At 37.6% G+C, this 27,028-nt stretch overlaps 2 protein-coding genes across 2 annotated transcripts in view; one reads left to right on the top strand and one right to left on the bottom strand.

The window, feature by feature from the left end:
* Bicra (BRD4 interacting chromatin remodeling complex associated protein) overlaps nt 1-27,028 on the bottom strand; it is a 298,582-nt gene that overhangs the window by 94,337 nt on the left and 177,217 nt on the right. The gene's annotated exons all lie outside the window — the stretch shown is intronic.
* On the top strand, nt 13,089-21,857 carry LOC142222284 (uncharacterized). Its single transcript, XM_075292360.1, has 3 exons — nt 13,089-13,135; nt 13,352-13,441; nt 20,121-21,857. Exon 3 carries the CDS (start codon nt 20,125-20,127, stop codon nt 21,202-21,204), a length of 1,080 nt encoding a protein of 359 aa, XP_075148475.1. The 5' UTR covers nt 13,089-13,135; nt 13,352-13,441; nt 20,121-20,124; the 3' UTR covers nt 21,205-21,857.

The raw sequence follows: 27,028 nt of genomic DNA, 5'->3' as shown, positions 1-27,028 counted from the left end.
CAAAGGCGGGATTGGGCATTAGGGGGTTAAAACACTCTTGTACGCTGGGGCGTTGTCTTGATGAAAAATTATTTTTTTGTGTTGTAAGCCAAGACGTTTTTCTCGAATTTGTACATTTAATTGATCCAAAAGGTTGCAATAGTACTCTGAATTTGTTGTATTACCCTTTTGCAGATAGTCAATCAATAAAATACCTTTGAAGTCCCAAAAAACCGTTGCCATAACCTTACCAGCCGATTGAATTGTTTTTGCCTTGCTTGGGGCACTTCCTTCAGCTTCAGACCATTGTTTGGATTGTTCTTTTGTCTCTGGAGTATAGTGGTGGATCCATGTCTCATAAACAGTTATAAAACGACGCTTAAAATCCATTTTAATTCGCTTAAAACGATCCAAACAAGCTTGAGAAATGTTCATTCTTATGCGTTTTTGATCGACTGTTAACAAATGCGGCACCCATCCTGCAGAAAGCTTTTTCATCTGTAGTTCTTCATGCAAAATTAAATGGACTCGATCATTTGAGATGCCCATGATATTAGCAATTTCACGCACTTTTATTCGTCGCTTATGCTTGTACGACCACGTTTAAATTCAGCAACCCAATTTTTTACTGTTGCATATGAAGGAGCACTTTCACCTAACACATTCACCATATCATTATGAATTTCTTGTCCCGATAAACCTTTTTTATGTAAATATTCAATGACAGCACGCATTTCTAATTTTTCCATTGTAAAAAAAATTGCGGATGCGTCTTTTTTGAACACCAGTTTCTATACGAAGGACTTGCCAGATCGAAACAAAATTTAACATGTGTTCATAACAGAGATGGAAGTTTTCAAAACACTTAACTTATTATATAAATATACAATGATCATGATTTTTTACTTTATTTTTTCATTTTTGATTCTATGAGAGTTCATTTTTCCCATTCAACCAGTACTGTGTAAAAGGTGAGCTTCGTTTTGTATCCATATTTATGAACGCAGTAAATATATCCATTACCAAAAAATACGATAAAAATGTTCGACTGAAGAGGAAACAACCAAAGACAATAAAAAACCAAATGTTGCATTTACCATGTTAGTTCGATACATGTTTGTAATTTTTTTATTTGTTTTTCGTTTTTATATTTTAAATGAAAAACTTAATTTTCTTAATGAAACAATGTTAAATTTTATGCAACAACAACAAAATTACATTTTCCCCTTTATGGAAATTTATTTCGTGGACTTAATTTCTTTTCATTTGCATTTTAATGCTATGTCAATACTTGTCGTATACGCGTTTGGTTTGATAAGCGAAATTATGAAACTAACACCCTAAATGGTTTGATCTCCTCAATAGCCAATTTCCTATCTTCCTAAAGTTTATTGTCTTTGCTAACAACATATTCATGACTTTTGTGGACGGGTTAATAGTAATCCTATTTTTATCAAGCTCCGTTAATACAAGGTTAGGCTTAAGATGAATCCCATCGTAGTCACCTGCTTCGAATCCATTACTGTTAATTACCCGTTTTGTAATTATATTGCCCTCGCCAGTTCCTTTCATAGTTGTATCTTAATGCCGTGTTACATTAGTGGAAACCAGAATAGCAAGTACAAAAGCAACCGCGAATAATTTTGATGTTCACTTCTGAAACACGAACTTAATACCGGCCTTTAACATAAATACTCTATTAATGTTAAACTATGGCAACCCTAATTGGATTGATGTACACATACCAGAAAAAAAGAAGAAGAAAAACAATTTTGATTTGTTGAGTGTTTTGTTTGGTATACACATCAAATGTATGTGAGGCAACAGAAGAGAGCAATGACGAGATGAAGAGAGAAAAAGTTTTTCTTTCTGTTTTTTGTTCAATGGTTAAAAGGTGTAGAAAAATACCGAATAGAAAAAAGGTAATGGTAAAAAACTACATGGAAAACCTATTAAAAAGTTAATAATACAAACATCAAAAAAGGTTCGTTTATTTTACCATACTCACTGTATACTTGGGAGAAAATTTTGAGTTTGTTTCAAAATCACTGCCTTAGAGAAAAGTTGTTGAGTTATTGACTTGCGGGAGAGGGGGGGAAACAGTTATAGTGTTTTCAAGGTGTGTATGGTGGAGCTTTTCGGGGTCAATTTCACATACAGGAGGTTAGAGAGTGAGAATAGTAGACACGCACCAACACACACACGCAAGCTTAGAAGAAATGCTAGCGATGTAGTATTATCCACAAAACACTTGTGTTGTTGCAATAGTTATAGATGATGATAAGGTTTTGTAATTATTTCAAGAAATGATTTAGTAAATATTTATTATGTTTTTGTAATTTTCTATTTCTTCACTTTTTTTATCAAAGTAATTTTTTAAAACACTTGTTCACAATTTTAGAACTTTTATATAGGGGGAAATGATTTTTGTTATTTGTATTGTTCAATATTATTTTCTAATTTCAATTTCAATAGCAGAGGGTTGATATTTTTGAATACGTTTTTTGTTTTAGATTTCAACATTTATTTTTATCAAAAGCCTTGTATTATTATTTTAAAATCTGTTTTAATTCACTTCACTAAAAAACGGTTTGATTTTTTTTTGACTTTTCTGTATTTAATTAGAATTTTTATACATATATATATTTTTTGCATCAGCGACCATTTTACACTTTTCTAAAATCTGAGCCTTTTTATGTTGATTTGATTTTTTTTAATAAGATTTTTTTCTTTGGTATTTTTTGGATTTTATTCTTGTTTATTATTATCTTGCTTATTTGAATTTCATTTTCACTTCAAAATTTCATTGAGCTCAGCATGTGTGAGATGTATCATAGAAATTCAAATTTGAATAATTGGTTGTTGGTTGGATGTTTTTGAGTATCCATAAAATGATGATAATTACTTTTTAGTCATACACTCAATCAGCACTAACAAATATGTGGTGGGTATTTCAATATTTATTTCCTTCCTGTTAACCCGCTCTCATTGTTACTGGTTGGAATGCACAATTCCACTTTCTCTTAGAATTTGTTTCATTAACTTCTTCTACTTTGGTTTTTTGTTAGAGATAATTTTCTTTTAATATATGGTAATCAATTATACATGTAAAATATATACATATATATTTATATGGTGTATTTCTTTTTTTCTATTTGACTGTTGTTGTTCTCTGGCAAAAGGTGGTGGTGGTGGTGGTAGTGTGATGTTGTTGTTGGTGGGTGGATGGATGGATGGGTGGTTTAGTTTTCACTTAAAATATGCGCGCGCGGCGGCATTTCATTAAAGACAAAAACGTTGTACGTACACCTTTTTTTCGTGACACAACAACAACAAGAGCAAAGGCCTTATACACTATTAAGAAGAAGAACAAGAAAATTATTAATTATAGAAATTATTTTATATATGATATTTTGTTATTATTATTATTGTTGTTGTTGTTGTTGCTGTTGATATAAATAATATTTTAACACTTTTGTTTGTTGTTTTGTTTTTCTTTTTTTTAGCAAATACCAAAGCGCCATACACAAATCTGCTAATATTGATCAGGCCGATATGATGAGCCACAAAAATATAGATGGAAAAAATCTTTTGTACTACAAACACTCTTACACACACACATACACAAGCGCTATGGCCACAGCAAGATATTTAGAGGAATATAAAAAAAACACAATATGGTAAAGAATTTATTACACGCGAGACGACGACAAAACGAAAATTTTGCTGCCATTCATTGCACCCCGGCACGTAATACTGGTTTCAGTTAACCACACAAAGAATTTCATATCCCGTCGTCGTCATCGACATTTCTTGAACGACGAGAAAAACGTAAAACATTCGCTCACGTATGGTACGGTGTGGTAAAAACCTTACTCACAAACACAACAAAATGTATACTCGCGCGAGTTCACTAAAATCTAGCCAAATACACACACACTCTCGCACAGATATCTGGCCAAATCAGTGTTGCCAATTTGGTGCTTTTAGCACCAAATTTAGTGCTTTTTGATTTCTAAAAAGCACCAAATTGCCTTTTTGGTGCCTTTTCAAAAAAAGCACCAACTTGGTGCTTTCTGGCATTTTCATTTAGTGCTTTTGGTGCTTTTTTTATTTTGAACAGTATTAAGTTTAATTGATACAAAAATTTTGATTAGACTTTCAAGAGCCGAAGAAACTCAAATTTATTGCCAAATATAGAATTTGATTGTTATGAAGTTGGTATTGATTATTTTTTAATTAATATTGTTATTTAGGGTATTCTGTAGGAAAGTCCAGCGATGAGTATCGAATTTTTGAATTTGGTAAAGATGTCATTAAACAAGTTTGTATTAAATTCACAAAAGCACGCACAACTGAAATAAGCAATAGACTCCTTCCATATATTAATATTTTGAAAGTTGAAAAACATCACTGATCAAAATGAATTGGACGAAAGCATTAAAACCAATCAAAGTGTATACTTGAATAGCGGTTCATAATGGTGAGTACTAAGTTCGAGTTTTGCCGCTAAAGTGAAAACTATATCAGTAAAAAAGGCATAAAATTATGCATATTTGCTGCAAATTTTATTATAACTTGATGGGGAATAGCCAAAAGCAAATTTTCACAAAGTTTGTATTCCTTAAAATGAATTATTAAAGAAGTTGTAATTGTGAAAAAATGACTATTTTAGCAGCTAAACTCGATCTCAATACCCACCTTAACTTCTTAAAATTCAATTCACAAAAGTTCTATAAAACATCTTTGGAAGTTTTTTTTTTTTTTTTTTTTTTAGTAGAGCATTCAATTTTCGATTTTGTGGTGGAAGGTGGTATGTTAGAATTCATAATATATTTTTGGTGCTTTTTGGCCTTGGGGAGTTGGCAACACTGGGCCAAATACCATCCATGCATGCATATGTCGCTCTTGTAAACATTTCCTCTTCTACACTCATCAACTACTACTCTCTTTGCATCAACAAAGTCGACAACGAACATCGCCATCGTCGTCGTTGTCATCATTAAAACACAAGAGCCCAGCATTTAGCTAGGCGGCAAGCCGTCATTCAAAACACACGGTTATTTTATTTTTATCATCTCTCTCATATCATTGGCAATAGCAACACAAAATATAAAAAAGAAAAACACACTCACGAGCATAACAAACTGAATGTACTACTACCAAAAGTTGAAAGAAGAAGAAGCAATAGACCAGCAACAGCCAAAAAAAGTAGTAGAATAGTCTCATCTAAAAAGGGAAAATGGTAGTAGGGATAACATTTTGCAGCCAAACAAACTATTCGTCAACTATTTAAAAACTTTCAGTAAAATAAAAATATATCCAAGAGTTTGTAAATACAATTCGAGTGGCGATAAAACAAAGATACACAAAAATACACACATTTTTAGATATAATTGGGAGCCACCGTGGTGCAATGGTTAGCATGCCCGCCTTGCATACACAAGGTCGTGGGTTCGATTCCTGCTTCGACCGAACACCAAAAAAGTTTTCCAGAGGTAGATTATCCCACCTCAGTAATGCTGGTGACATTTCTGAGGGTTTCACAGCTTCTCTAAGTGGTTTCACTGCAATGTGGAACGCCGTTCGGACTCGGCTATAAAAAGGAGGTCCCTTGTCATTGAGCTTAACATGGAATCGGGCAGCACTCAGTGATAAGAGAGAAGTTCACCAATGTGGTATCACAATGGACTGAATAGTCTAAGTGAGCCTGATACATCGGGCTGCCACCTAACCTAACCTAACCTAACCTAGATACAATTGATTTAGAAGAAGGCTCAACTTAGAAAAATTGTTTCATATTGGTCTTTCTTTACTCTGCAAAAGGGTTGATGTTAAAAAAAGTATTTATGCTTATGCGATCTTTTGTAAAAAAATAGCTAGGATCTTAAATGCTAACTTCTAATGCTTTGTACTAAGTTCGTTTCTGAGCAAAACGAATATCAGCATTTATCCCAGTGAATAGGGTCCCACCAAACACAGGGTTTTTATCTTATTTGTGCGAAATGCCTGCCTAAATTTCACTATCTATTCGAAGAAAAAAAATCAAAACAAAGATTTCGCAGTTATTTCTCGCAAAAAAAACATACGAGAATATAGTTCATGATTTTCTTTGCATGATGTAAAACATTGACTTAAAAGAGTACTAAATCTCACACTTTTCTACTAGTACTATTTGTCGTGTCTATTACAGGGATGTTAAAGTTGGTGCAATTGTACTAAAGTTGTAACATTGTTTTGTTCTTGTTGGTAACATACAAATCAAAAAAAAAAAATTAATTTAAATCGCTTTTCATTAAAAAAGGAAAATATCATTAAATGTGGCTTCTTTCCTTATATTAATTTAAGATTTAATGAAGGATCATAGTGCTTCTGCTTTTTTGCGTTGTGTGCAAGAGTTGAATGTTAAATTATTGTTGCCAATAAAATGAAATTAAAAGCGTTAAAATGGATCGGCCACCATGGATTTTTTCAGACTAACGAAACTGTTACATAGGATGGGGGTATATTAACTTTGTCATTCCGTTTGTAACACATCGAAATATTGCTCTAAGACCCCATAAAGTATATATATTCTGGGTCGTGGTGAAATTCGAGTCGATCTGATCATGTCCGTCCGTCCACCCGTCTGTCGAAATCACGCTAACTTCCGAACGAAACAAGCTATATACTTGAAACTTGGCACAAGTAGTTGTTATCAGTGTTGCCAATTTGGTGATTTTAGCGCCAAATTTAGTGCTTTTTGATTTCTAAAAAGCACCAAATTGCCTTTTTGGTGCCTTTTCAAAAAAAGCACCAACTTGGTGCTTTCTGGCATTTTCATTTAGTGCTTTTGGTGCTTTTTTTTATTTTGAACAGTATTAAGTTTAATTGATACAAAAATTTTGATTAGACTTTCAAGAGCACAAGAAACTCAAATTTATTGCCAAATATAGAATTTGATTGTTATGAAGTTGGTATTGATTATGTTGTAATTAATATTGTTATTTAGGGTATTCTGTAGCAAAGTCGAGCGATGAGTGCCGAATTTTTGAATTTGGTAAAGATGTCATTAAAAACGTTTGTATTAAATTCACAAAAGCACGCACAACTGAAATAAGCAATAGACTCCTTCCATATATTAATATTTTCAAAGTTGAAAAACATCACTGATCAAAATGAATTGAACGAAAGCAATATAACTGATCAAAGTGTATACTTGAATAGAGGTTCATAATGGTGAGTACTAAGTTCGAGTTTTGCCGCTAAAGTGAAAACTATATCAGTAAAAAAGGCATACAATTATGCATATTTGCTGCAAATTTTATTATAACTTGATGGGGGAATAGCCAAAAGCAAATTTTCACACAGTTTGTATTCCTTAAAATTAATTATTAAAGAAAAGTAATTGTAAAAAAATGACTATTTTAGCAGCTAAACTCGATCTTAATACCCACCTTAACTTCTTAAAATTCAATTCACAAAAGTTCTATAATACATCTTCAGAAGTTTTTTTTTATTTTTTAGAGAGCATTTAATTTTCGATTTTGTGGTGGAAGGTGGTATGTTAGAATTTATAATATATTTTGGTGCTTTTTGGCCTTTGGGAGTTGGCAACACTGGTTGTTATTGGTGTAGGTCGGATGGAATTGCAAATGGGCCATATCGATCCACTTTTACGTATAGCCCCCATATAAACGGAACCCCAAATTTGGCTTGCCGATCCTTTAAGAAAAGCAAATTTCATCCGATCCGACTGAAATTTTGAACATGATGTTAATATATGGTCTATAACAACCGTGCAAAAATTGGTCCACATCGGTCCATAATTATATATAGCCCCCATATAAACCGATGCCCAGATTTGGCTTGAGGAGCCCCTAAGAGAAGCAAATTTCATCCGATCCGGTTGAAATTTGGTACATGGTGTCAGCATATGATCTCCAACAACCATGCAAAAATTGGTCCACATCGGTCCATAATTATATATAGCCCCCATATAAACCGATCCCCCGATTTGGCTTGCCGAGCCTCTAAGAGAAGCAAATTTCATCCGATCCGGCTGAAACTTTGTACATGATGTTAATATATGGTCTATAACAACCATGCAAAAATTGGTCCACATCGGTCCATAATTATATATAGCCCCCATATATGGGAGCCACCGTGGTGCAATGGTTAGCATGCCCGCCTTGCATACACAAGGTCGTGGGTTCGATTCCTGCTACGACCGAACACCAAAAAGTTTTTCAGCGGTGGATTATCCCACCTCAGTAATGCTGGTGACATTTCTGAGGGTTTCAAAGCTTCTCTAAGTGGTTTCACTGGATTGTGGAACGCCGTTCGGACTCGGCTATAAAAAGGAGGTCCCTTGTCATTGAGCTTAACATGGAATCGGGCAGCACTCAGTGATAAGAGAGAAGTTCACCACTGTGGTATCACAATGGACTGAATAGTCTAAGTGAGCCTGATACATCGGGCTGCCACATAACCTAACCTAACCTAACCTAGCCCCCATATAAACCGATGCCCAGATTTGGCTTGAGGAGCCCCTAAGAGAAGCAAATTTCATCCGATCCGGCTGAAATTTGGTACATGGTTTTAGTATATGGTCTCTAACAACCATGAAAAAATTGGTCCACATCGGTTCATAATTATATATAGCCCCCATATAAACCGATCCCCAGATTTGACCTCCGGAGCCTCGTGGGAGAGCAAAATTCAAACGATTCGGTTGAAATTTGGTACGTGGTGTTAATATATGGTCTCAAACACCCATGCAAAAATTGTTCGAAATCGGTCCATAATTATATATAGCCCCCATATGAACCGATCCCCAGATTTGACCTCCGGAGCCTCGTGGGAGAGCAAAATTCAACCGATTCGGTTGAAATTTTGTACGTGGTGTTAGTATATGATATTTAACAACCATACCAAAAGTGGTCCATATCAGTCGATAATCATATATAGCCCCCATATAAACCAATCCCGAGATTTGGTTTTGGAGCCACTTGGAGAGCAAATTTCATCCGAGTCAGTTGAAGTTTGGTACATTGTGCTAGTATATGGCCGTTAACAACCATGCCTAACTAGGTCCATATCGGTCAATAGTTATATATAGCCCTCAGGTAAATAGATCCCCAATCACAAAAAAATTGGTCCATATCAAGTTCATAATTGTATGTAGCCCACATATAAGCGACCCTCCATATTTCAATTCTGGCTCTCTATGTACCGTGCAAATGTCCATATCGATTCGTAATTATTTTTAGACTTACCTATACATACCTTTTTTTGTCTAATATATACCACGTATGGACTAACTCACAATTTAGAAAACGATGTTAAGAAGTTCTAAGATACCACAACCCAATTAATTCGAATGTGGATGACAGTCTTTCGTAGAAGTTTCTACGCAATCCATGGTGGAGGGTACATAAGATTTGGCCGAACTTACGGCCATATATACTTGTTTTTTTTTAGATTTCAGCATGCAGTATTTACCACACTAACCTGTGGTTTGTAAGTCAATTGACTAATTTATATTTAATTTATAAATAAATACAAATTTAGTTACCTGCAAAAAAATAAAAATAAAAAACATAAATTAATAATTTTGCTTATTGTATATTCATAACGATATATTGTGTAGCATAGCTCTTATAAAATACCCAACAAAAAAGTACCGAAATTGTAGAAATTGGTACAGAATTTAACATGGGCTTGTTATAAGACGGATGTCCACCATTTCAACAGCTGTTGCACTGAATATGTTTCATTTCTTCGAATTCAGTGTTTTACATGTGAATTAAAAAATCTGTGATAATAATAAAAAAATAAATATTTCTTTATGATTTTGATACAATGTCTAACGTTTGTCTGAAACCTTGAAACCATGAAAATAGATTAAAATTTAGCATCAGTCCGCCATCCCAAGAAGCGATAAGGGAATATCTTAAAACATTTTCAGGAAAATTTTCATACTCTATAGTACGTTTTTTCCAAAGGGGTAACTTAAAATCATTTAACAGGTTGGCTGATAAGTCCCCGGTCTAACAAAGAAAAACACATTTTTTTGTCAAAATTCGTTTTTATTATTCAACATAGTTCCATTCATGAGCGATACAAAGATTATAACGACCTTCCAATTTTTTGATACCATTTTAGTAGTACTCCTTCGGTTTTGCCTCAAAATAGGCCTCAGTTTCGGCGATCACCTCTTCATTGCAGCCAAATTTTTTCCCTGGGAGCATCCTTTTGAGGTCTGAGAACAAGAAAAAGTCGCTGGGGGCCAGATCTGGAGAATACGGTGGGTGGGGAAGCAATTCGAAGCCCAATTCATGAATTTTTGCCATAGTTCTCAATGACTTGTGGCAGGGTGCCTTATCTTGGTGGAACAACGCTTTTTTTCTTCTTCATATGGGGCCGTTTTGCCGCGATTTCTACCTTCAAACGCTCCAATAACGCCATATAATGGTCACTGTTGATGGGTTTTCCCTTCTCAAGATAATCGATAAAAATTATTCCATGCGCATCCCAAAAAACAGATGCCATTACTTTGCCAGCGGACTTTTGAGTCTTTCCACGCTTCGGAGACGGTTCACCGGTCGCTGTCCACTCAGCCGACTGTCAATTGGACTCAGGAGTGTAGTGATGGAGCCATGTTTCATCCATTGTGGAATAACTTTTAATTTTTTGTTAGGAGACTTTAACATATTTACGGCCATTTTCATGTGGCTCCGTCAGGCTTTAATTGACAGTTAACAGAAATTAAATTGCAAATATCTTCTCTCCGTTTAACTTTAACTGAAAATTTTTTATGAGTTAAGTTCCTAACTGGCATACGGAATATATAAGCAAGATGACAGATATGTTCATCATGCGGTTTAAAAGTTCGTTAGCTAACGTAGCACTAACGGGGCTACATTAAAAAAGGGGGTTAGAAATATTTATAAAATAATAAATGTGGGATATAACCGAAAGTTGGCAACTCTACTATAGAAGTGGAAATAACATGAATAAATTTGTCTCTTTAGCCATTTTTCATGGTTACATTTCTTTGATAATTCATTGAAAATGAAAATAAACTCTTTGAATGTGATGCAACTCGAAAATTTTCGCAGGGAAAAATAGGTCGGCAAATTATATCGTACGGAGAAATAGAACACAGGGTTGCACGTGAGTAATATATTACTCACGCACGATATTGTTTGGTAGGACTCACGCACACTCACGAAAAGAAAATTTGTACTCACGCACGAAATGTCGTGACTCACGAAAAATACCGTGACTCACGAATAATTGTATGACTAATTTACCTTTGGGGGATGTTTGAAAACATGAGCATGATTAAAATCGAGAGCGTTATTAAACTCATAACATCCCAGGTGTCACTAAAATTGTAAATGAATTCATCTCGTAAGCGTTTTATGTCCGTGGGCGGGATTTTTTTCGTGAGCGTATTTTTCCGAAATTCGTCACTCAGACATACTCACGAAATTATTTTCGTGACCCACGATCATGCACGACGTTTGGTTTGTTAATCACGCTCACGAACACTCACGCCGTTGCCATCAGCGTGACTCACGACTCAGGCTTGAGTCACAAAATTTTTCGTGATTCACGACAAATTCGTATCACGTGCACACCTCTAGTTTGGAACCCATTCACTGTGATAAATGCTGATCGTTTTTTTGCGGATACGAACTTAGTACTAAGTATTAGCGGAAAATTCCAACTTATTACCCACATTTACCTGAAAAGTTTACAACTGTAGTGGATCGTTTCAAAATAAAATCACAGCGACAGACTTTCGATAGTTTTTGGGGGAAATAACAAGTAGACCAAAATGACTATAGATTTGATAACGTAATGGAATTGAAACAGAACATTATGACAAGATGGCTACCATTGGGGGGCAGAAAGAGAATGAGAGAGCTTAATCAGTCATTTTCAATTTTGTTGTTGTTAATTCGGTTTAAACCAAGTGCAGTAAATAAAAGTCGAGAGAAGAAGAAGCAAACAAATCACCAAAGATTTCATTATCAAATGAGCACTAAAGCAAACCAAAAGCAAGATCAAAATAATTTTCCATCCCTTGAGAGTAGACAAATGGACGACTAAAAGAACTCAGTACCTTAGCCAATAGCACAATCAATAAATTATTAACATTCTAGTGTGATGGCATTCGAGCTGCTGAAATACGTCTGTTTAGTGTTAAATTCCTCAATACATTCCTTTGACTCTTCAACATTTACAAGGTGTTGGGAAAATAAATGTTAACGCCTGGAGATTTTATTCCAATGGGATATGGTAGTTTCTGCAGCCAGCCACTATATATACGCACTCATGTGTGTTAGAGACAGTCTCTGTCGACGAGGATAAATGTAAGTTTTTATGGGAAACTCGTATAGAGTTTGTAAATGACTGACTTGACTTGGTTTTGATGGTACTTGAACTACCAACTTAACTTCCACCTCATCTATGGAGCCCTTAATAAGTCAATTGGGAAAACATACTACTGGAATGTGAATTCATTAAGTGCGTTTTAGTGTTCTGTGGTGAATTCCAACCAACAAAACATAAATTGTTTATGTTTACGCATCAAAAAGGTGGCAACAGACAACGATGAACGAGACACAGGCGACAAGCGTTTATTTTTAGTGGTGTATACTTATGCTAGTGTTTGAATTGGTGTGCGCGTGTGTGTGATTTAGTGGGATAACGTTGCCAGATGCGGTTGTTGGGAAATTAGAGCAGTGACCTTATTTGTGCTACCTCCTCCTACCCCCTCCATTCACAATTTTTCGGTTACATTACCACACCGTTGATGGAAAGTGGAAAAAGAAACACAACTTGAAATATCAAATCAAGTCTTGTGTGACCGGAAACAGGAATTGAGGTTTCGTAAAGAACATTTTCTTTAAATTTATTTTAATTTAGTACAGTTGTTTAAGTTCGAGTAAAGATTAATTGGACTTAATAGTGTTCGTTAGAATTTGTATACTACTTTTTGGTACATCCCTGCCAGAGTAGAAATGTCATAATTTGAATATTAATTTATCTTGTCAAAAGCCCCGCCTTCCGCCATCTTGGTTGAGAGCATCTCTCACTTTACTTGTTATCGATAAGCCAATTGGTGCGGTTGCAAATTTATCCATATCGTTGGAAATTATAGGTAATATTGTTTACCATTAATTATAATAGAAAACACCTTAATAAAACCTTCTGCTCTTGTTATATATTGAAAATATTAAACTATCGTGTTTTTATTTTTCTCTATATTTCCATACTTTTCGCATTCGGCGAACATTTTGATCCATTCGTACCGGATAATTGGACTTCGGAGTGGAAGAATTGGTTTAACCGGTGTTTTTCTTGGTTTTTGTTATAGACACAGTCCACCTGACCTGGTCATCAATTTCACCTTAAACTCAAACCAATCAGTTCATCATCCTCAACATCTGTTTCATCGTTTTATAAGGTAAGTGCAGTGCATTTTCCCTTATAAAGTGAGTTCGCGGTCGGTGCAACAACAAATATAGTGGTCGTCCGTCCATTTAAAGAAAAAAAGGTTGTTTTACAACGCTACGCGATCGGTTTTTATTATAAATATTCCTAAAGTGGTGTACAAGTTCAGTGATATCAGTGAATATTAGTGTTTTTTGATTTAAAGTGGTTTATTTGCCTTTATTTGCGTGAAAATATCGTTTTTCATTGTTTTTAAGTAAATTTTCATTTGCCGACGGCAAAACGCATTCAAGTTGTTTGTTTTTGTATTTCCATTTTGACGTCTGTGCAAATAATTTCGGAGAGAAATAACTTAAAGTACATATTTTCACCACTTTCGTACACTAATATTCACTATACACATATATCACTCTCTTTGTTTCGTATATTCACCACTTTTTCGCGTTTTCTGTGCTGAAATTTCATTTATTAATTATTGTTTCGTTCATTTGCATACATTTGAGAACATACAAAAGCTTTTATTTTGTTTTGTTCTCATCAGTGTTGCGCTCTTAGTCGATTGCTATAGTATAGTGACTAATCGGGCACATCTCGTACTATCGTGTTATCGGATATCGATCATCATTTGAATTCTTAAGGGGGCTATACACTACGTGTAATTCCCACATTAGAATTCAAATTGAATTCAAAGGTTTGAATATTTCCCTGTTGGAATCGGGGCTTGAATTAAAACTCGGTATATTTTGAAACTTTTACGCTCTCACACTGAGAGAAATTATTCGATCATTCAAATATTTGGTAAATTTTGAATATTTATTGGACAGGTATTTATTATTATTGATTTATTTAGACCTTTGTTTATTATTATTATTATTATAATTTTTCTTGTGTCAAGCGTTCGGGGGTAATATTTTGTGCACCCTACATTCAGTATTTTCGGTTTCTGGGAACGTTTGATCTTTTGTCGGATTTTCGCGAGTTGTGGACTCGAATTAATCTTTGTAACTCGAGATAAAGTGCGTTTTGATATTTGATACGGATTGATTTATTTTGATAGTGAAAATTGTGTTTTTTAGTTTTGGTCGGAATTTGAGTTACTTTTGCGTATTTTGCTATTTTTATTGAACGGAACCTTGTCTGAGTTTGGTAATTTTATTGGCCGTTGCTTCTTGGCTATATTGTAATTTCGTATTTGGTTACATTCTTCAATTTGGTAGTTGAACGTAAAGTTAGAATGTCTGTATCTCCCTTTGATCGCTTTATTCGCGTTTCGGACGCTCTTATTAAATTCCACGCCCATTTTAATGCCATGAAAGATGAGGAGTTAGACGTCTATAGCCTCGAGATTCGAAGTGAGGAATTGGGGAAGTTGTGGACAAAGGTTCAGGATTGCTTTGAGGAATGCGTGGCTAGTTTACAGGGTGCCGGAACAACGCAAACGAGCGATATTGAATCGGTGGACGGGAAATATGACGCGTCCCATCAGGCTTATATGAATTGTTTGTCCGCGATAAATCGAAAATTGGGCCAGTTTCGTCGGTCACGTAGATCATCGATCACTTCGTCTGCGTCTTCGGCCGATGCAGCATCGAGACGGAGTATCGGGTCTCATAAATCGAATCAAGGATCCGAAGCGATTTTGGCTAATAACGCGACTTCTTCGATACCGACTGATCGGGATGGGCAGTCGCTGCCTAATGGCAACGCCGGGTTTAGGGGTGAAGTGGCCGTTAGTGGCCCTCCACTTTGTGATATGGTTCACAATTTGGCGTTGCCACCGTGCGATACGGATGTATTTGAGGGCAATTTTCTAGACTGGCCTACATTCCGGGATTTGTTTCAAGCAGTTTATGTTAACAATTCAAGATTAACGGACGTCGAGCGTTTGTGTCATCTTGTGCGGAAGACCAGTGGCGAAGCTAGGGAAATTGTCTCGAAGTTTCCGCTGACACATCGAAGTTTTGCCCTCGCGTGGAAGGCCCTCGTTGATGCATACGACAATAAGCGGGTTCTAGTTCACAATCAACTTAAGTCTCTCTTTGCAATTTCGGCAGTATCGGTAGAGACAAGTGCGGGTTTGAAATCGATTCAACGTGGAATCAATGGCTGTCTTTCGGCATTGAATACGTACGAAGTTTCGACCGATAATTGGGACCAGATACTCGTTTTTATTTGCCTTCAACGTTTGCCGCGGCTCACACAGACTCTTTGGGAGCAAAGTGTTAGGGACAAATCAGCCCTTTCGTCGTGGGCGGATTTAGACGCTTTTTTGTCCGAAAGGGTTCGTACGTTGATGTGTTTGCATGATTTGCGGGAAGACACGTCTTCGAAGCGTTCTCAGGAAAAGAAGGTAAAAGCGCATTTTACCAATGCGTCTTCTTCTAAATCGTCGCGTGCTTCGTCGGAATCTAAGTGCGTTATTTGTCCTAAACATAATCATAGACTTTCGGCTTGCGTTAAATTTGGTAAACTCTCGGTATCGGAACGTTACATAGTGGTAAAACGTAACCGGTTGTGCTTGAATTGCTTAATGAAAGGTCATGAGATGAAGGATTGTCCAAGACAATATTCGTGTGCAAAATGTAATTCGAGACATCATTCGCTATTGCATCGCGATTCTACGCCGTCTAATAGCGCGACTTCGGCGACGGGTTCGACCAACACTTTGTCGAGTTCAGCGGCTAGTTTTCAACCGAGAACTATGCCTTCGGTTGATCAGCCGCAACCTTCTACCTCGTCGGCGTGCCTACCTCGCCAGGCATTTCATACGACGCAAAATAGGGCCGTGCTTTTGGGAACTGCGATGATTAATATCATGCACGATGGGGTTTCATATCCGGCACGCGCTTTGATTGACCCCGCTTCAGAATCTTCGTTTCTGACGGAACGCTTTCGAAATCGGGTGAAACTACCGGTTCACGCGGCTAATGTTACAATTTCGGGGGTAAATAGCGCAATTTCGGCCAAATCGAGTAAAATGTGTAATTTGAAAATCGGATCTCCACTCAACGCGTCGGTTTTGTTGGAAACTATGGCTATAGTGCTCCAATCTATATCCGGGAATTTACCTTCCTTTACGGTGTCGCAGGAAGTTTTGTCTCAGATTCCGGATATTCGCTTAGCTGATCCGAATCTTTTCGTGTCGAGACCGGTCGATATTCTACTAGGCGCTGACTTGTACCCGAGAATACTATTAGAAGGTTGCCGGCAGATTGCGGCTCAATCATTGATAGCACAGAACAGTGTTTTCGGCTGGCTAGTAACGGGTCCGATTTCTACATCGCAAATTCAAACATTTACTACGACTATAGCGGTTGATGAAGAGGAAAATTTAGATAGAACGCTTTTACGGTTTTGGGAGTTGGAGGAAACACCACGTAAAGGGGTTTTGTCCCCCTCCGATAAGTTCTGTGAGGAAAATTACGTTCGGACAACGCGCAGAGATTCGGAAGGTAGATATATAGTTACACTTCCGCTAAAGGAAGAGCTCGGTCCTCGTGGATATTTGGGTGAGTCCCGAACAACTGCTTTGAGGCAATTTTATCGTAATGAATCGTCATTATCGAAAAGGCCGGACGTGAAATCAGTTTATGATAGTGTTGTTAAAGAATATTTGCATTTGGATCACATGAGGCCAGTATCCGCCATTTCTGCAAGTGATACACTTTCGTGTTATCTTCCACATCATCCTGTCATTAACCTCGAGAAGAAGACTTCCAAACTTCGCGTCGTATTTAATGCGTCTAATGAAACGTCCAACGGGAATAGTCTTAACGATATCCTTCACGTAGGTCCCACTTTGCAGCAGGACTTAGTCCTTCTTATTGTGCGATGGCGACTATTTAAATACGTGTTCAACTGCGATATTACACAGATGTATAGGCAGATTCGAGTGGACTCTTCTCATGCTCCGTTGCAGAGAATTGTTTTTAGGGATTCTCCGACAAGGACAGTCCAGGACTATGAACTACAAACGGTGACCTTCGGTGTAAACTGTGCACCATATCTCGCGATACGGACACTGTTACAGCTAGCTGAAGATACTGAGGAGGAGTTTCCGCTCGCGGCCGATATATTACGTAAATGTATGTACGTTGATGACGTTTTGACTGGAACTCATGACCTTGAAACCGCGATAATCGCTCGGGATCAATTAATCGCGGCGCTTGCGACGGCTAAATTTGAACTGCGGAAATGGACATCGAATTATAGAGAAATTTTAGATTCACTACCGCCGGAATATTTGGTTGATGCTCAATTGCTGGCATTTGTCGAGGCTAGCAATTCGAAACCATTGGGTGTGAGATGGAATGCTCAATTGGATGCGTTCTACTTCGCGGTCGAGCCTATAGCAAAAAGGTGTGGGTACACTAAACGGGAAGTGTTGTCGGCTATCGCGAAATTATTCGACCCTGTCGGTTGGTTAGGTCCAGTGATAATTGTGGCAAAGATTATCATGCAGAAGGTTTGGCTTGATCGCGTCGGCTGGGATGAAATACTGCCTTCGGCAACGGCATCCGAGTGGGAAAAATTTGTAGATAGTTATCCGGATGTCAATTCGATAAATATTCCTCGGTGGATTCGTTACACACCGTGCACTTCGGCCGAGCTTCACGTATTTTCAGATGCCTCGGTTAAGGCATACGCGGGGGTAGTATATATTCGAGTTTTGGCCCCAAATGGCGAGATTGTCGTTAATTTGCTATCGTGCAAGACGAAAGTTGCTCCGTTGAAATCGGTTTCTTTGCCTCGTTTGGAGCTTTGCGGCGCTGTTTTAACGTCCGAACTCGCAAGAACGGTCATTCGAGAAATCGGTATTGATTTTGGTCGAATTTATTGTTGGACAGATTCGACTATTGTACTGGCCTGGTTAAAGAAAACGCCTTCGGCTTGGACAACATTTGTCGCGAATAGGGTATGTCGCATTCAGGAGAACGTCGGTGGTACGAATTGGTATCATGTGAGGTCGGAGGATAATCCTGCTGATCTTGGCAGCCGCGGTGTGTCCCCTTCGGATTTGGCCGCCTCTCGACTTTGGTGGCATGGGCCTCAGTGGCTATCGTGTAGTCAATCGGAATGGCCGGTTCGTGACACTTCCTCTTTTGACACCGACGTAGAAATTCGGTCTGTGAAGGCACATGCTTCTTTCGTTAATTCATACGAGGATGTTCTCGATAGATTTTCTTCTCTGGATAGAGCGCTGCGTGTTATCTCATATGTTATGAGATTCTTTTATCGGACGCATCCCGCTCATAGGCGTGATTGTAGCTATGCGGATCACAGTTTATCATCGTCTGAGATTAGGGCAACTAAAAGTCGCTTGATAGTGCTTGCTCAAAAAATGAATTATGGTAATGAATATAAGGACTTGATGGATAGGTCTTCGTTAGGTACTGGCAGTTCACTTGTTTCTTTGAACCCGTTCCTTGATGAAATGGGTGTAATGCGGATGCATGGTCGTTTGAGCCGCTCGCCTATTCTTTCGTATTCGGAGCGGCACCCTATAATTTTGCCCTACAGCTGTCGATTCACGAAGCTTTTGGTGGAATTTGTTCATTTGATTTCCATTCATGGAGGAAATCAGTTGATGTTGCGTATTCTTCGTATAGAATACTGGATACCTCGGGTGAGGAATCTTATTCGTTCGGTTATACATAGGTGTAAACCATGTCTTTTGGAGAGGAAACGGGTTTGTAGTCAGGTGATGGCTCCTCTTCCTCCGGAAAGAACTGTTCTCGACAGACCTTTTACTACGACTGGCGTAGACTATGCAGGCCCCTTTGAGGTGAAGTCGTTCACCGGACGTTATTGTCGCATAACTAAAGGTTATGTGTGCGTTTTCGTGTGTTTTGCTACTAGGGCGATTCATTTGGAAGCGGTTTCCGACTTGTCGACTGCCGGCTTTCTTGCGGCATTTCATAGGTTTGTTGCTCGTCGGGGTTGTCCTGCGACCATTTTCTCGGACAATGGGACAAATTTTGTCGGTGCGTCGCGTGAGCTTGAACGAGATTTCCGGGATTTCATTAGGGGAAGCAGTGATGTCGTGTCCTCTACGTTTGCACACCAGGGCCTATCGTGGCGATTTATCCCAGCTGGTGCGCCTCATATGGGAGGCCTTTGGGAAGCTGGGGTGAAGAGTTTTAAGTTGCATTTCAGAAGGCAAATAGGGAATGTTCGTTTCACGTTTGAAGAGTTTTCGACGGTGTTGGCTCGTATTGAGGCTTGTTTGAATTCAAGACCTCTTTGTCCCCAATCGGATAACCCGCAGGAGCTTGACGCTTTGACACCGGGTCATTTTCTTATAGGTGCCCCTCTACTCGCCCCTGCTGAGCCAGTTATAACCGAACAGCCTCTTTCGTTGGTGAATCGGTTTCGTAAGGTACAGGCTCTTGCACAACAGTTTTGTGTACGTTGGAAAGAGGAATATTTGAAGAATCTGCATATGAGATATAAGTGGAAATTTCCTCAGCGCGATGTTATGGTAAATGACCTAGTCGTTATTCGTCATGAACAGCTTCCACCAACTTCTTGGAAATTAGGTCGAGTCGTGTCGGTTCACCCGGGCGTAGATGGTCACATTCGGGTCGCGGATATACGTACGGAGAATGGCGTTGTAAGACGACCTATAGCTAAGTTGGTCTCATTGACCGACACTTCGGCGAACTCTTTGTAATTCGTATATTTTCTCGCAGTATCATGGAAAATACCTCGTGCTTCGCTGACGACTTGGAAAATTTCGAGGTTATTATGGATCAATCGGATGATGATACTGCGTGCCCCCTTGATATGTCGGCGGTCGAACGGGCATTGTTGGAGGAGCCGATGGCGATACCGTCGCCTGCCATTCCGGAGGTTCAGCTATCGCCCCAAGAAATTGAGAGTCCACCTCCGGTAGTTGTGGATGAGCCCGTGGTGGCGCCTGCTGTAGTAGAGGCTACTGATGTTGGTCGAACTCCTGCTCAATTGGTTTGCAGGGTTTGTGGAGGTCGTCACGCATTGCGGCGGTGTCGGAAGTTCCTCTCTCTTTCGATTGAGAAGAGGATACGTATGGTGGTACGACATCGCTATTGCTACAGATGTCTAGCACAGACCCACCAGTCGAAGGATTGTCCTAGCCGGCGTAGGTGCCCCAGTTGCTCCGGGGACCACAATGTTTTGTTACACGCTGCGGCTGTGGCGCCTCGAATTGAACATGGGAGCTCGAGGTCTGCTCAGCGGATTCGTAGTGGGAGCCATACGAATCGTCCGTCCGATCTTGCTGTGGCACGGTCATATTCCGATTTTGGCGGCGTCGGAGTTCTGCCTCTGCAGAATGTCGTTACTCTGGCGCCCAGCCTCGTAGTCCGCGTGTCCCCCCATGGTGTGTCCGTTCCGGTCCGTGCAGTAATCGACAACTGCGCGCGCCAAAGCCAAATCTGTCGTTCTATGGTCGAGAACTTAGGGCTACCGGTTACAAATATTGAGGGGGTCCAATTTTGCCGGTTGACAGTATCGTCCGCTTATGATCCAGAGCAGCGACTGACGTTTACTGCTCGTGTGCACGATCTAGGTCGTGTGTTGACCCCCGCCGAAGCCGTGCCAGAACGGATCAAGGAATCCTTTTTGGGATTACCTTTGGCAGATCCGCAATTTTACCGAGTGGGACGGGTTGCGATCGTTTTTGGTCCTGAGGTGTATGGGCGAATCATAACACATAGGGTGTATACGTCGCCCGGTCTCCCGGTGGCTCATTATACAATCTTCGGTTGGGTTCTGTCCGGGTTGTGTAACTGCTAGGGTAAATGCGCGAGAGCCCCCCTTTTGGGTTCTAACGGCCCCCTTTTGGCCATCGTTTTATTGTATCTCTTCGCGAGAGCCCCCTTTTTGGGGTTCTAACGGGTCCCCTTTTGACCCATCGATATATTGTCGCGAGAGCCCCCCTTTTGGGTTCTACCAGGTCCCCTTCTGACCTTACGTAATATCTAGTCTTAGGTTGAATTTGAAAAGATAAATGAATTAATAAATTGGATTTATGGTAAATGAACTGAAGGAAACTCACTTTGCACTGCACTTAGCCTCATTTTGTATTTTAAGTTTAGTTTTAGTTACAACATACCTTGATGTTGCAAGGCGGCCGGCAATGTTTAAGTTCGAGTAAAGATTAATTGGACTTAATAGTGTTCGTTAGAATTTGTATACTACTTTTTGGTACATCCCTGCCAGAGTAGAAATGTCATAATTTGAATATTAATTTATCTTGTCAAAAGCCCCGCCTTCCGCCATCTTGGTTGAGAGCATCTCTCACTTTACTTGTTATCGATAAGCCAATTGGTGCGGTTGCAAATTTATCCATATCGTTGGAAATTATAGGTAATATTGTTTACCATTAATTATAATAGAAAACACCTTAATAAAACCTTCTGCTCTTGTTATATATTGAAAATATTAAACTATCGTGTTTTTATTTTTCTCTATATTTCCATACTTTTCGCATTCGGCGAACAACAGTAATGTTTTGTACTTTGTAGAAAAAGATACAAATTCATTTAGATTACATTAAAGAAAAAAAAAAGAACACATCAAAGTTTACACGCAAAGAAATAACATATTTGGTCAATGCATACTTCAAATGTTATTCGCTGAAAAGTTTAAAATTTTTCCACAACGAAATTCGTTTGCTGTAGGAACTTTCAATAATTTTGTTTTTTTTTGGGTTGGCGAAAATGCGATGCATTATTTATTATTTGACGCATTACTATTAACTATTATTATTAATGTAGTCTAATCGGCGTTTTGTTAAAATATTTAACTTTTTGTAATCATAAAATTTAATCGACCCAAATCGACTAAACTTTCAACCATTTTCTGGAACTATTCTACATAGTAGCTGACTATAGCTATAGAAAAGTCAATTATTCGACCTTTGAAAAAAAATGTGAAAAAAAAACAAGTATAAACGGCCGTAAGTTCGGCCAGGCCGAATCTTATGTACCCTCCACTATGGATTTCGTATTACTTGGGTTGTGGTATCTTAAATCGTTTTCTTTTGCACGGTACGTATGGAGCCACAATTGAAATATGGGGGTCGCTTATATGGGGGCTATATACAATTATGAACTTGATATGGACCAATGTTTGTGTGATTGGGGATCGATTTATCTGAGGGCTATATATAACTATAGACCAATATGGATCTAGTTAGGCATGGTTGTTAACGGCCATATACTAGCACAATGTACCGAATTTCAACTGACTCCGATGAAATTTGCTCCTCCAAGTGGCTCCAAAACCAAATTTCAGGATCGGTTTATATGGGAGCTATATATAATTATGGACTGATATGAACCAATTCATGCATGGTTGTTGGATACCATATACTAACATCACGTACCAAATTTCAACCGAATCCGATGAAGTTTGCTCTTCCAAGGGGCTCCGGAGGTCAAATCTGAGGATCGGTTTATATGGGGGCTATACATAATTATGCACCGATGTGGACCAATTTTTGCATGGTCATTAGATACCATATACTAACATCATGTACCAAATTTCAGCCGGATAGGATGAAATTTGCTTCTCTTAGAGGCTCCACAAGCCAAATCTGGGGATCGGTTTATATGGGGGCTATATATAATTTTTGGACCGATGTGGACCAATTTTTGCATGGTTGTTAGAGACCACATATTAACACCATGTACCAAATTTCAGCCGGATCGCGCTAACTTCCGAACGAAACAAGCTATCGACTTGAAACTTGGCATAAGTAGTTGTGTAGGTCGGATGGTATTGCAAACGGGCCATATTTTATCAAAATTTTATTTGTATAGAAAATTTTATCAACATTGTATTTCTATAGAAAATTTTATCAAAATTTTATTTCTATAGAAAACTTTGTGAAAATTTTATTTCTATAAAAATTTTTATCAAAATTTTATTTCTATAGAAAATTTTATCAAAATTTTATTTCTATAAAAAATGTCAAAATTTTATTTCTATAGAAAATTTTGTCAAAATTTTATTTCAATAGAAAATGTTGTTAACATCTATAAAAAAAATTATCAAAATTCTATTTCTATAAAAAATTTAATCAAAATTTTATTTCTATAGACAATTTTATCAAAAATTTTATTTCTATAGAAAATTTGGTCAAAATTTTATTTCTCTAGAAAATTTTATCAACATTTTATTTCTATAAAAAATTTTGTGAAAATTTTATTTCAATAGAAAATTTTGTCGACATTTTATTTCTATGGAAAATTTTGTCAAAATTTTATTTCTATAGAAAAAGTAAAAATATTTTATTTCCTTTAAATACGAATGCCCCTTATTTTTTATACGAAAAAGTGAATTGGATTTTTAACGATTACTTACTATAATGCCCAAAAATATCATCCCAAATGTTTCTCCTAAAAACTAGAGCAATATTTAGTTTTGCTGTTAATACCTTTTTACATAGAAATGCAGAAGGTTTTGTCCACTTTATGTTATTTTTTTTACTTCATACACAAGCGCCTTTCCATCAACTTACAACTAAACAAACGTACAATACATATAAAAGTTGTTGTTATTGTTACTACGGCAAGGCAAAAAAAGATTCGAAATCCTCGATTCCTTCACTTTGTTTTCGAAAACAATTTGACTCCTTGTGTTTGATCCCGAAGACTGAAGTTGTTTGATTGACCGTTTCATACAACACAAACGAGAACGAGTTATGGTTGTATTCGAACTTACAAACATCGGTCCAAACGGGAACGACTACAAATCTCTACCTTACTTGTTGGGCTTCGAGATGTTCTCGAACACAAAAATATGCACGATTGTTTCATTATTGAAGACTATAGCGTGATTACAACAGACAGACGGACATCGTTATATCGTCCTAGAATTTCTCCCTGATCAAGAATATATATACTTTATATAACCTAACCTAACCTATCACAATGGACTGAATAGTCTAAGTGAGCCTGAATCTTAATCGGGTGGCAGCCCTATATAGTCGGAAATCGATATTTCGATGTGTTACAAACGGAATGACAAACTTATTATACCTCCGTTACCATTCTATGGTGGTGGGTATAAAAACAACCTAACAAAAGAAAAACGTTTTCGGTGCACGTTTTCCAAAGGTTTTTATACCCTTCACCACTACTGTGGTACAGGGTATAATAAGTTTGTGCATTTGTATGTAACGCCAAGAAGGAGTAATCATAGACCAACCTTTTAGTATACGGATCGGCTTAGAATTAAATTCTGAGTCGATTTAGCGATGTCCGTCTGTCTGTCTGTCTGCCTGTCTGTCCGTCTGTCTGTCTGTTGATGTATTTTTGTGTGCAAAGTACAGCTCGCAGTTTTAGTCCGATTGTCCTAAAATTTGGTATAGGGTCCTGTTTCGGCTCAAAGACGATCCCTATTGATTTTGGAAAAAATCGGTTCAGATTTAGATATAATGCTGCCATATATATTTTTCACCGATCTGGTCATAATTGGCGTGTATATAAACCGATCTTCCTCAAATTCCGTACATCCGAATATTTTATGAGTCTCGAAAAACTTGCAAAATATCAGCCAAATCGGTTCAGATTTAGATATAGCTCCCATATATAGCTTTCGCCCGATTTACACTCAATTGCCCACAGAGGCCAATTTTTTTCTCAGATTTAGTTGAAATTTTGCATAGGGAGTAGAATTAGCATTGTAACTATGCGTGCCAAATTTGGTTGAAATAGGTTCAGATTTGGATATATCTCCCATATATAGCTTTCGCCCGATTTACACTCATATGACCACAGAGACCAATTTTTAACTCCGATTTAGTTGAAATTTTGCACAGGGAGTAGAATTAGCATTGTAGCTATGCGTGCCAAATTTGGTTGACATCGGTTCAGATTTAGATATAGCTCCCATATATATGTTTTTCTGATTTCGACAAAAATGGTCAAAATACCAACATTTTCCTTGTTAAATCGCCACTGCTTAGTCGAAAAGTTGTAAAAATGTATAATTTTCCTAAACTTCTAATACATATATATCAAGCGATAAATCATAAATAAACTTTTGCAAAGTTTCCTTAAAATTGCTTCAGATTTAAATGTTTCCCATATTTTTTTACTAACACCCTAGTGCATTAGCCGACATAAATTTTGAGTCTATAGATTTTGTAGAAGTCTATCAAATTCTGTCCAGATCGAGTGATATTTAAATGTATGTATTTGGGACAAACCTTTATATATAGCCCCCAACACGTTTGACGAATGTGATATGGTATCGAAAATTTAGATCTACTAAGTGGTGCAGTGTATAATATAGTCGGCCCCGCCCGACTTTAGACTTTCCTTACTTGTTTTTTTTTTTTTTTTTTTTATATATGGCACCTTCATAAATTGAAACTAACACAATTTTACTGTGATGTGATTCATACAGGGATTGAAATTTTATAGCAACGAAGTTTTCTTTTTTTATACTCTCCACCATAGAAAACATCGAAATATTGGTCTCAAACCCAACCGAACGCCAAAAAGTTTTTCAGCGGTTAATTATCCCCTACAACTAATGCTGGTGACATTTGGTGAGTGTTCAAAAATGTTACCGCAAGGTAAAACGCCGTTCGAACTCTGCTATCGCTTGCCATTCACCTAAGCATAGAATCGGGAATAGTATAATCCGACCCACCGCCAGGTTTGACTTCCGGATCCTCTTGGAAAAGTAAAATTCATATAGGTCCATAATTATTTATAGCGTCCATGTAACCGATCCCCAGATTTATCTTCCGGAGTCTCTTGGAGGGGCAAATTTCATCCGATCCGGTTGAAATTTGATAAATCGCTCTTCAGATTTGACTACCGTAACCTCATGGAAACGGATCAAATTTCTACGATTCGGTTTAGATTTGTTAAGTGAAGACAATATATGCCTTCTCATAACCATGCAAAAATTAATCAATATCAGTTCAAAAATATTCTCAGATTTTACATTTTGAGCCATCTGGAGGAATAAATTTCAACCGATCCGATCGAAATTTGGTACTTGTCAGTATATGCTTTCTAATAAACATGCAAAAATTGGTCCATATCGGTTCATATATATACAGTGAAACCTCTCAAACTCGGACACTTTGTAAGCCGGACACTTTCCAAAAGTGAACAGTCGTCTGGGAAAGTTTGCTAAATTAACTTATTAAAATTAACCTCTCATAATTGGACTCTTCTCAAATGTGGATAAAATTTAGGCGACCGTAGGTGTCCACCTTTCAGAGGTTTCACTGTGTATCGGCCACATATAAACCAATCCAAAATTATGGCTTCTGGAGCCTCATGGAGGAGTAAGAGTTTTGTCTAAAATTTCTTTTCGAAGGAAATAATTTTTTTCTCATCTGTATTAAATTCTGGTCATATCGGTACCAACATATTTTCCAATATTATTTCCGCCCTTAGGAATCCATATTGGAAATAATTTGTTATGCTATACACCTTAAAAAATGTGGTCTCGATGCCAAGGAATTTCTGAGAATGTGTCATTAATAAATGTCATATTAATTTCCCGAAATAGAGAATTATTTATCTTATAATGCCAAAAGCAATGAATTCAACAAACAACAAAATGAAACAAATGCATGTTAAAATGT

Source organism: Haematobia irritans, chromosome 1, assembly GCF_050003625.1.
Source record: "Haematobia irritans isolate KBUSLIRL chromosome 1, ASM5000362v1, whole genome shotgun sequence".
In the NCBI taxonomy this organism is placed as follows: Eukaryota; Metazoa; Arthropoda; class Insecta; order Diptera; family Muscidae; genus Haematobia; species Haematobia irritans.
This window is presented reverse-complemented; position numbering and strand designations above follow the sequence as displayed.

Bases quoted from the DNA above. Each gene is read 5' to 3' on its own strand.
- LOC142222284 (XM_075292360.1), top strand. From the start codon at position 20,125: ATGGAAAATACCTCGTGCTTCGCTGACGACTTGGAAAATTTCGAGGTT.